The sequence below is a fragment of the Bos taurus genome, chromosome 1 (genome assembly GCF_002263795.3).
Source record: "Bos taurus isolate L1 Dominette 01449 registration number 42190680 breed Hereford chromosome 1, ARS-UCD2.0, whole genome shotgun sequence".
Classification (NCBI taxonomy): Eukaryota; Metazoa; Chordata; class Mammalia; order Artiodactyla; family Bovidae; genus Bos; species Bos taurus.
In genome coordinates this window covers 129707266-129719377 of record NC_037328.1, presented here as the reverse complement: position 1 = coordinate 129719377, position 12112 = coordinate 129707266, and the positions used below count along the sequence as shown (strand labels likewise).

At 39.8% G+C, this 12112-nt stretch overlaps 1 protein-coding gene across 1 annotated transcript in view; it reads right to left on the bottom strand.

Annotated features, from left to right (window-relative positions):
• COPB2 (COPI coat complex subunit beta 2) overlaps positions 1-11829 on the bottom strand; it is a 33002-nt gene extending 21173 nt beyond the window's left edge. Inside the window, exons 1-4 of the mRNA NM_174281.3 lie at positions 11746-11829; positions 6386-6523; positions 804-890; positions 474-600 (exon numbers count right to left, since the gene is read on the bottom strand). Of these exons, the coding sequence (NP_776706.2) occupies positions 474-600; positions 804-890; positions 6386-6523; positions 11746-11748 (355 nt within the window). The 5' untranslated portion in view covers positions 11749-11829. The remainder of the gene's footprint in view (positions 1-473; positions 601-803; positions 891-6385; positions 6524-11745) is intronic.
• Positions 11830-12112: the final 283 nt, after the last annotated feature.

The window sequence follows — 12112 nt, the reverse complement described above, 5'->3', positions numbered from 1 at the left end:
CTCCTCCATCCATGGGATTTTCCAGGCAAGAGTACTGGAGTGGGGTGCCATTGCCTTCTCCGGCAACTTGTTTTAACTGCCTTCCAAAAAGCTCCACTGCTTTATACATAATACCAAGGTGCAAACTAGTCTGAATATAAAGACAAAACTGACTAGAGTATATGGCAATCTGCCAAAAACTCACTTACTCAGCAGGTAAATTAGCTTTCTGTTCAGCAGATGTTCCACATCTAGACCTTCAGGTCTTCCCTGACAGGAATCAGAGCAACTGCTACACAAATCCTAAGTAGAGCTGACATTCATTAAAATACAAAAGCAAGCAGCACTGATAGCATGTTAATGGATTTAAATAGTTTAAAGGCTGCTTGAAATCAGAACTCTACTTGTAACAGCAGTAAATGAATTGCATGTCTCACTAAATGAAAATGAATTACTCAAAGAGACCTACATGACCAATAGGGGTCATCTCTTACCACTGCTGGTTAGAATGAAAGGCTGGGTTGGATGAACAGCAATACAGCGAATGTAGTCTGAATGTGCCTCAAACATATGAACTCTCTCCAGAGTGTTGTAATTGAATACTCTAATCTGCATGTCATCCTAGAAATGAAAATTTAAAAACCATCATTACTCTTATGAAGTAAACTGCACAAAAAAATATACTATAGGCTCAAGGTATAAAGTTCAGGCTTCAAAACACTGCACTAATTAACAAAAGAAAGCAAGAATCAAAATTCTGCAACTCATTTAGGTAATCACTGACCAATTCAGAAATGGGATTAGAAATTCATATGCTTACTTACCGCTCCTGTTACAACCCAATTCTTCCTTGCAACAAACTTTGCAGCTCGGACAGGAAGATCACATACTTCAAATGTTTTCACCAGTGTCTTAAAAATGTAACAAGAACATACCACTTTGAGTTATGAAAAAACAACTGAAAAATCTTTTCTGTTATATTTAAAACATCCAATTATTTAGATCACTTCTAATCTTAAAAATATTCTCTAGCTAAAATATAAAAGCAGTCGAATGGAAAACATTGACCAATCATCTTTTCTTAAACAGATTCAAACCTAAAATACTTACAAAAGAAAAAAGAAAGCAAATATCCACAAGATGAATTTCCCCATCCTCTGTGCTCCAGTCCTTCCCTACTTCTCTAGCCCCATCCTTAGCTACTCTCAGCCTTACCTTTGCTCCCATTCCCTCCACCTGAAAACCCACCCAAAGAACCTTATACTCCACTTTTACAACATAGCACTTTCATAATTACATGCTTAATGTCAGTCTTTCCTGCTAAGCCCCCTGAGGGTGGGAATCTTGTTCACCACTGTATACCTAGAGCCTAAGAACAGCGGATGAAAAACAACCCATGTGTAATAAGTATTTATTGAATGAATTAGCTCTTAGTTTTGTTCTTTTAAAAATTAAACCCATAAATTCATAAAATAAACTTATAAACAATATACAATTCTTTTGTATACTTCAGCAATATACTTCCATACAGAAGCTGTTTCTTTTTAGTGATGAACTAAGTGATTTCTAATTCCTCACAGTGATTAAGATGTCCTTTAAAGTTGCTCAGAATAGAATTATATACACAGAATAGAAAGCTGCTCAGAAAAGAATGATACACACAGGATAAAGGTGGAAAACTAGAAGACCGTGCCAGAAAGAACAACAACGAATGCATTTCTTTGTCCTCCCACTTTGATACTTTGTTCTCTAAAATTCTGAAAGTCAAACTATCCCTTTTAAAAAATTATTTCATTCTTTTTTTGTATATACAATTTATTTTTTGGCTGTTCTGGGTCTTCCTGCTGCACAAGTTTTTCTCTAGTTGTGGAGACTGGGGGCTCTTCTCTCGTTGTTGTGCATGGGCCTCTCATTGCAGTGGCCTTTCTTAAAGCACAGCACAGGCGCAAGGGTGCACAGGCTTCAGCAGTTGTGGCACATGGGCTCATGTAGCTGTTCCTAGGCTCTGAGGCACAGAATCAATAGCTGTGGTGCACGGGCTTAGCTGCTCTGCGGTATGTGGTACGCTTCTGGTTTGGGTATCGAATCCATGTCTCCTGCATTGACAGGTGGATTCTTTACCACTGAGCCACCAGGGAAGCCCCAAACTATCACTTTTCTGTATCTGTTTCTGTACTAGAGAATAGTGAAAAGAGCATATTATGATTGATTAACCAGGTGTACCAAATTTAAAAATAGGAATTGGTTCGTAAGAACTGTTGAGCCCAATCTGGCTTCTTGAGCAAGACCTCAAAGATTCTTCAGAAAAGACTGAATAAGTGGGGACATGAGCTGCAACCTGCACAATCATTACCAGCTGACTGTGATACAGACACACGTTGAGCAGGCAGAACATGCAACCTACAAGATGACATGGTAACGCACAAAAGCTCTTAGTTCAGTTCAGTTCAGTCGCTCAGTTGTGTCCGACTCTTTGCGACCCCATGAACCGGAGCACACCAGGCCTCTCTGTCCATCACCAACTCCCGGAGTTTACCCAAACTCATGTCCACTAAGTTGGTGATGCCATCCAACCATCTCATCCTCTGTCGTCCCCTTCTCCTCCTGCCCCTAATCCCTCCCAGCATCAGGGTCTTTTCAAATGAGTCAACTCTTCGCATCAGGTAGCCAAAGTACTGGAGTTTCAGCTTCAACATCAGTCCTTCCAGTGAACACCCAGGACTGATCTCCTTTAGGATGGACTGGTTGGATCTCCGTGCAGTCCACGGGACTCTCAAGAGTCTTCTCCAACACCACAGTTCAAAAGCATCAATTCTTCGGCGCTCAGCCTTCTTCACAGTCTGACTCTCACATCCATACATGACCACTGGAAAAACCATAGCCTTGACTAGACGGACCTTTGTTGGCAAAGTAATGTCTCTGCTTTTTAATATGCTGTCTAGGTTGGTCGTAACTTTCCTTCCAAGGAGTAAGCGTCTTTTAATTTCATGGCTGCAGTCACCATCTGCAGTGATTTTGGAGCCCCCCAAAATAAAGTCTGACACTGTTTCCCCATCTATTTCCCATGAAGTGATGGGACCGGATGCCATGATGTTAGTTTTGTGAATGTTGAGCTTTAAGCCAACTTTTTCACTCTCCTCTTTCACTTTCATCAAGAGGCTCTTTAGTTCTTCACTTTCTGCCATAGGGTGGTGTCATCTGCATATCTGAGGTTATTGATATTTCTCCCAGCAATCTTGATTCCAGCTTGTGCTTCTTCCAGCCCAGCGTTTCTCATGATGTACTCTGCATGGAAGTTAAATAAGCAGGGTGACAATATACAGCCTTGACGTACTCCTGTTCCTATTTGGAACCAGTCTGTTGTTCCATGTCCAATTCTAACTGTTGCTTCTGACCTGCATATAGGTTTCTCAAGAGGTAGGTCAGGTGGTCTGGTATTCCCATCTCTTTCAGAATTTTCCACAGTTTATTGTGATCCACACAGTCAAAGGCTGTGGTATAGTCAGTAAAGGCGAAATAGATGTTTTTCTGGAACTCTCTTGCTTTTTCGATGACCCAGAAGATGTTGGCAATTTGATCTCTGGTTCCTCTGCCTTTTCTAAAACCAGCTTGAACATCTGGAAGTTCATGGTTCACGTACTGCTGAAGCCTGGCTTGGAGAATTTTGAGCATTACTTTACTAGCGTGTGAGATGAGTGCAATTGTGCAATAATTTGAGCATTCTTTGGCATTGCCTTTCTTTGGGACTGGAATGAAAACTGACCTTTTCCAGTCCTGTGGCCACTGCTGAGTTTTCCAAATTTGCTGACATACTGAGTGCAGCACTTTCACAGCATCATCTTTTAGGAGTTGAAATAGCTCAACTGGAATTCCATCACCTCCACTAGCTTTGTCATATTGATGCTTCCTAAGGCCCACTTGACTTCACTTTCCAGGATGTCTGGCTCTAGTTAAGTGATCACACCATTGTGATTATCTGGGTTGTGAAGTTCTTTTTTTGTATAGTTCTTCTGTGTATTCTTGCCACCTCTTCTTAATATCCTCTGCTTCTGTTAGGTCTATACCATGTCTGTCCTTTATTGAGCCCATCTTTGCATGAATGTTCCCTTGATATCTCTAATTTTTTGAAGAGATTGGTAGTCTTTCCCATTCTGTTGTTTTTATTTCTTTGCATTGATCGCTGAGGAAGGCTTTCTTATCTCTCCTTGCTATTCTTTGGAACTCTGCATTCAGATACGTATATCTTTCCTATTCTCCTTTGCTTGTCACTTCTCTTCTTTTCACAGCTATTTGTAAGGCCTCTTAAGGAGGCAACAAACTCAGGGATCTGCTGAGCAGTAAAAAATAAAGCAGCCACAGCACTAACAGTCATGGTTCAGGTCTACATTAAAAGCTGTGGCTGATACAAATGACCTAAGGGATGGTCTTCCTACTCCAGAAACTAAACAAGATAAAAAGGATGAAATACTACACACTCAACATATAAATCACCAATGAGAAGTAAGTAAATAAAGAAATACTTGTATGGTGCCTGACAGGTTTCATACACAATTTAATCTAATTTGATTTAATCATTCTGACAATCCTGTGAAGTAAGAAAGGCAACATATCATTTTCATTTAGGTAAGTAAATCAAGCCTCAACATGGTTAAGTCTTCCCCACATCATTTAATTAGCAGGATGGCTTCAAATTCTAACATACTGATTTTTTAACTGCTGCACCCATCACCGCAAAGAGTATATAATTCCTCATTTGAAATTCAAGAACATTTGAATTTACTCCCTAAAACCTTTTCGGCTCTTTCAAGCATGTTGCTCTCCATATACATGAGTGCCAAGTAACTTCTGTTGGTGATAAAGGAAGAAAAGCAGGGACATCCAAAACAAATCAACCATTCAATAAGACTTACTGAGTATCTACTGCGAGCCTGACTGTCAGGTGCCCACTTGAAATAACAATGGGAATTAACACTAGGAAAAGCCCTGTCCTCACAGAACCTTATTTTCTTGAAGGAAAGAAGGAAATTTTAAAAATTACCAATGAGATGAATTATGAAGGGGGAAGCAGATGGTCCTGCAGAAGGGCACAGAAGGGTACAAACACAAAGATGAAGCAAAGTAGATGACCTGAATCAAGCAGTTACATTATAGTAAAAGTAAGGGAAGTACACCTGGGCTTTAGAGCATACCATAGTGAGAGGAAGGAGAGTGAGCGATGGTAAAATGGAGCTGACAGAGGGAACCCCTAAGAAGCATGGCGGGGGTGGGGGAGGCACCAATATATCTGTTAAGCACAAAATCAGAAAGATTTTAAACATTTGGATAGAATAGATCCCCTACCCCACCAAAAGCAGTTAGCAAGCATCCTTTCCACAGCAAGGCAAAAGGAATTCACAAGATTTGAAACTGCAGAGGACAGAAATTCTGAATTAGTGATATACTGATAGGAAAGTTTATTATTCAGTAGTTCAACACATAGTTACTGAGCACTTATTGTATGTCAGGTAACGTCATAGACACTGGGATACAGCAGAAAACAAAATGTTAATGTGAATAAAATATCACTGGTGGGGTCCTAGTTGAATGTGCAGTCCTTACTGTTTCATTAGAATGATATAAGCTGTTAAGTTTACTTTTGAACTTGGTTCCTCCTAAGGCCTATTTTTGCCATCTTAAACCCCTCAAATGTGAATTTTATCTGGATTTTAAAAACTTAACCTTGGATGTTGGGGATAATTACTGTATAAATAGACACAAAACTGTATAGTATAGTGCTGACTATATGTTCTATACGTTGAAAGAAAAAGATTAAGGATGGCCAAAAAAGACTGGAAAAGATAAACTAAGTTGAAAAATATATTACTTACTCAGAGGAAAGCATTTAAGACAGATAATCTGTAAAGACATATTTCCACATGTAATGAAAAGCTGACTGCAAACATCTCTGATATTGTCTATAATCTGTATGGCTGCCTGAAAGTTATCTGCACCATGCATTATATTAAGCATGTGGGGGAAAATTAGTAAAAGTAAAAATCCCATTTTTAAGATTTTTAGAATACTCACTGAATGGCAAATTAAGCACCATTAAATACTATTATCTAGAGCAAGTGATCTTATATTGGTCAGTTTCTTCAAAGAAGAGCTAATACTACCTACATGAGAACTTAATACTTCAATATTGGATACAATGAGCCCAGAACAGTTTCTACCACAAGCTCTATCTTCATAAATGTTAGCTTATCTTTATTAAAAATACTTTGTACCAATTTATTTGGAAAAGCAGTATATATATATATATATATATATATATACACACACATACACACACTACCATTATATTTATTTTCTTTCATTATAAACAGTCTAAGACAGTATTTCTAATAAAGTCCTTAAAAATTTCTACCTGTGTTTCATGATTCCAAACGCACACGCTACCATTGTAAAGACTGGCCAACATCCATGGCTCTGTAGGATGCAAATCCACACTCTTAACTCGATCGGATCGAGCAGTAAGTTTTCTCTTGATATCAAGTCGCAGAGGCTAAGGAGAAACATGAAAAACAAGCAAACAAAATGTTATATTGCCATGTCAAATGAAACATGTTTGCGATCTTGAGTAAAAACAGACCGTGAGTCTGGGTGAACTCCGGGAGTTGATGATGGACAGGGAGGCCTGGCGTGCTGCGATTCATGGGGTCACAGAGAGTCGGACACGACTGAGCGACTGAACTGAATTGAACTGAACATGCATACAAAACAATTCAGTTTTTACTTTGTGAAACTGTAGCCACAGTTTAAAGTCTAAAGCACCTACTTATTCACTCATACATACAAAAAATATGACTATTTAAAAAACTTTAACTCATAGCAGCACTTGTCAAACTTTTTGGTTTACAGACACCTTTACAGTATTAATTTTTGAGGACACTAAAAAGCTTGTTTATGTGAAGGGTGAAAGGTGAAAGGCTCAGTTGTGTCCAACTCTTTTACAACCCCGTGGACTGTAGCCCGCCAGGCTCCTCTGTCCATGGAATTCGCCAGGCAAGAATACTGGAGTGGGTTGCCATTCCCTTCTCCAAAGGTTCTTCCCAATTTAGGGATCGAACCCGAGTCTCCTGTATTGCAGGCAGATTCTTTACCGTTTGAGCCACCTTATTTATGTAGATTATATTTATTAATATTTATCATGTTAAAAATTAAAACTAAGACAACTTTAAAATATTCATGTATTAATTCATTTTCAAAAACAAACTAAACCTATTCACGTTAACTTAAACAAAATAACTACAGCTTTGAAAGAAATTCAGTGATAAGAGTAGCAATGTTTACAGTTCTGCAGAACTCTTTAAATTCTGACTTAACAAGACAGTTCATTTCTCGTATCTACTTTGGCCCTCAATATGTTGTGATATGTTGTTCTGGTTGATACATGAGAAAAAAAAAAAAAAAACTGGCTCATAGATACAGAGAACAACAGATTGGTAGCTGCCAGAGGTGGAGTGTAGAAGAGGGAGAAATAGGTAGAGGGGGTCAAAAGGTACAAACTTCCAGTTATAAAGTAAATCATGGAGATGTATTGTACAGCAAAGCAGTTAATACAGTGTTGTGTATTTGACAGGTGCTAAGAGAGTAGATCTTAAATGTTCTCATTACAAGAAAAAAACACAAAAACACACAATTTTATAACTATGTATGGTGACAAATGTTAACTGGACTTATTGTGGTGATTGTTTTACTATATATAAATATCAAATCATTGTATTAGACACCTAAAACTAACATAATAATATGTCAATTATACCTTTACTATTTTTTTAAATTGAGTTCTTCAGAGAATCGTAGATGTGTTTTGGCAATAGTGTTATTATAGTAAATGCTAGACAATGTAATGTGGGATCAATAAGGGCCATGTCCATGAAGGGCTCTGGAGTCAAATGGGAATGTTTATAATATTTTAATGGATTTAAGTTATAATAACCAAATGGAAATTAGAAGAATTTTGAACCAAAGCTAAAATACTCTCTGTCATAAATACTAAGAGTTTAAAACAGCATTTTTCAACCTGGATTTGTCATCCGAACCACAGAAAAAAAAATGATCTGAATAACTATTTTCTCAGTTCTTCCAAGGATGGCTTTTTAGGAGAAAAGTTAATTCATTATACACACTGATGGCTTATGGCAGTAGTCTCAGTTCTCTCTTGGAAGCAGATATGAGGAAGACTGATTTAAAACCTGTTTCTCCTTCAGCAGGTTTTAAACACAACCTAAGAGTTTACTTGGCAAGTTTAGTTACCATCAAATTTTTATTTTTGCTATCTTCTGTGATGTTCATGAATGGGAGAGAAATTTAACATTACTTTTCTACACAAATGAAGCCTGCTAAATGATTTCAGCAGAGGTAATTTCCTGAGACATAGCAAACACCTCACAAAGCTCTTATTTATTGTTTTGGACATCTATTAAATCTGGGTCACTGACTACTTCAAACCTGGTTCTCACTTCTATAAATGCCTCCCCTACTTCTGGCAACAACCTCCACCCCTTACTTTCCTTTAAAAGATCTAAGTTCTCTGGCTCTTCACAATCGCCACAAAAATGTCTTCTCCATCTCAAACTTTCTACTTTCAAACCATTATTTTCACATTCCTTCCTGAAGCAGGACTTTTTCACTTCATCTATTTCTGGATCTTGCCCCATTAATTACCTTCACAAATATTAACTTTTTTTCTGGTCTCTCCATAGTTAGCAAACATGATGTGTCTATTATATGCCAGGAATCATGGTGGGAGTTTAACATAAGCCAGCATATCTCATACTTTTTCTCCAGCCAATGAGGAAATTCTACACTTTAAAACTATGCACATTTTACCATTAAAAAATGTTTTAAATGATTGATTACTGAGTAAAAGTGAAGGTGGCCCAAGGTACAAAGCAATACCAGTATAACAACATGCCCCTAGTGCACAATCTCAAGAGCCAAGGGCTCTTGCTGCATTTCTCCCAATATTTTAGTGCCTACTTTGAATGAGACATCGTACTAGGGACTGTGGAATACCAAGACGAGTAAGGTACTCATAAAAGTGACTGAAAGTGGCTCAGTCATGTCTGACTCTTTGCGACCCCATGGACTATTCAGCCCATGGAACTCTCCAAGCCAGAATACTGGAGTGGGTAGCCTTTCCCTTCTCCAGAGAATCTTCCCAACCCAGGGATCAAACCCAGGTCTCCAGCATTGCAGGTGGCTTCTTTACCAACTGAACCACAAGGGAAGCCCAAGAATACTGGAGTGGGTGAAAATGAAAGTGAAGTTACTCGGTTGTGTCTGACTCTTTGCAACCCTAAGGACTGTAGCCCACCAGGCTTCTCCATCCATGGAATTTTCCACTGGAGTGGGTAGCCTTTCCCTTACTCCAGGGGATCTTCCCAATTGAGGAATCGAACCGGGGTCTCCTGCATTGCAGGCTGATTCTTTACCAACTGAGCTATCAGGAAAGATACTCATATTACAGCCTTAACTCTAAACATCTCCTTGTATCTCCCCAAGGCCGAAGGCATTTAGGACTTAGCTTAAACGTCACTGCCATCATATAATCTTTTGGATTACCCTACTAGAAGTATCCTTTCCTGCAGGATCCTACAGAATTTAACGTTTAATATTTGTGCACATGTCTCTTTTTGGTTTCTAGAGTAGATGCTCCTTAAGAGCTCATTCATGTGCAATATTCAGCACTTTATATATTTGGGTATGGGAGGCTTCTGTGGTGGCTCAGCACTTAAGAATCTGCCTGCCAATACAGGAGACATGGGTTCAGTCCCTGAACTGAGAAGATCCCGTGGAGAAGGAAATGGCAATTAACTCCAGAATTCTTGCCTGGAAAATCCCATGGACAGAGGAGCCTCGGTGTGTCCATGGGGTCACGTGACTGAGCGATTAAACAACAACAAAAGAGGTTTAAGAACAGATAGGATAATCAAGATCTAAAGAACCATGATGCACTCAAGCTTCAGTTCCACTGCTCATCTCAAATGCATGACAGTGGGCAAGTTTACTTAACTTCCCTCAGGTTTGATGTATATAAAACTATTGACTATTATCTATCCCTTAGTGTAATGAGAATTAAATTCAGTATTAAGCAGTAAGAACAGTGCCTTGCCTATTTTAACCACTCCATGAACATTTATAACTCACTCTCCCACCTGCTATGAGAATTAGGAAGCAAATGTTTAGCAAAATCCATGGCACACAGTAAACGCTCTATGGTAAATGAGTGAACAAATTTACATTTAAAATCTTTTGTAAAAGATTTTAAATGTGTTAAAGAATGAAATATTTAATTATAAAAATACTCTTAAAAATCGCAAAAGAAAACTAAATTAGGCAGATGCAAGGGGCTGTTTCCAAAAATGTCCATTTTGAAAACCACAGCACACTCCAGAGCAGGTCCTTGGTAATACAAGGTAGGAGGACTCAAGTTTTGTTCTGGGGCTCTTATCTGGGGACCCAAGAAGGCTCATGAATGAGTATTGGTGGGTGAGAGTATCTGTGAGTGAGCCCATTAAATTTTTATGCAATGCTGTGTTTATGCATTTTTATGGAAATATTCATAATGTTCACAAGTTTCCCCAGGGAATCAACTTCTGTTGCAGTTAAAACTCTGCAGCAATTAGCCTTAAACTTTTTTCCCCCCTTTTAACTGCAAGGTGAGGGACCTGGACTTATTAATCCCTAAGGTCTTCAAGCTCCAAAATCTCTGAACCTGTGTTGCCTAACAAGTTAAAAAAAAAAAAAAAAAGCAAGAAAATGTTTAAATACAAAATACACAATCTCTTGCATGCTTTTGGAAAGAAATTCTCACACTATCGCACTGTTTTTCTTACTATTATAACTTAAATGCAAAAATATTTTAGCGCATATTTGGGGGTGATAATAAAAAAACGGTGTGATGATCTGTCATTTGTCAAAAATGCTGTATGACTGTCATTCTTCAGTTCAGTCACTCAGTCGTGTCCGACTCTTTGCAACCCCATGGACTGCAGCACGCCAGGCCTCCCTGTTCATCGCCAACTCCCGTTTACTCAAACTCATGTCCATTGAGTTAGTGATGCCATCCAACCATCTCATCCTCTGTCGCTCTCTTCTCCTCCTGCCTTCAATCTTTCCCAGCATCAGGATCTTTTCAGGGTCATTCTTCAGTCACTATATTTGCAAATGCAGACAAGCAGGCCAACCAGTTTTATAAAATACGTCCCAACTCTTCGCTTCTCCCTTGACACTTAAGCTGGGATTCCAAAGCATCTGAAATTCCACTTTTGACTCTACAGGATCCATTCACATTTCGAAAGGTGGGGGGGATGGGGGCGCCTCCCTGTTTAAGTTCGTAGTTTGCGGCATACTATACCAAAATAAGCAGAAGAGTGCAAAATCAGCTGTCACCGTTTTAAAGGCACAATGAGGTAGTTTCATCAAAACCTACAGAATTCAACATTTTCGGCTTCCTATATTTCCCTACACTGCAGACCGCAGAAGCTCTAGCAAACGTCTTAAGCACCGAAATCAGGGACCGTCCAGGCACTGTCTTCCCAAACGACCTGCCGCCTCTTCCCTTCCAGAATTCAAACTGGACCAGGACCCCTCAAGGCCTGAGGCGGTGGCTGCAGCAGGAACCCAGGCCGCGGACAACTGCGGGTCCCAGGCCAGGAGCCCCAAGAATTGGCCTTGGCCACATGGGGCCCCACTGCCTCCTGCAAGGCCTGGACTTACCATGGCTCCGTCGGTCCGAGCCCGGGCGCCCTCACTCGCTACAGACCAAGAAGTCCTGGAGAAACCCACCGACCCGCTGACCAGGCGACTGACTGACGTGGAACTTCCGGGCGGAGTTCTCGCGATAGTAAAGACCAGAGCGAGCGCCTGGGCAAAGTCGGCGCAGGGCTGGTTTCCTAAGCCCCGCCCCAGTTTCCTAGGCAACAGGGCCTCCAGACTGCCCTAAGCGGACCTGGCGCCTCCGGAGAAAGCGGGGTGTGGCCTCTAGAATCCTTTGCAGTGCCTTGGGGCAGCTCATAGTGGAGTAGAAACAAACTGAGAGTTAAAAAAAAAAAAAAAAAAAAAAACAAGAAAAAGCGAAATGCTA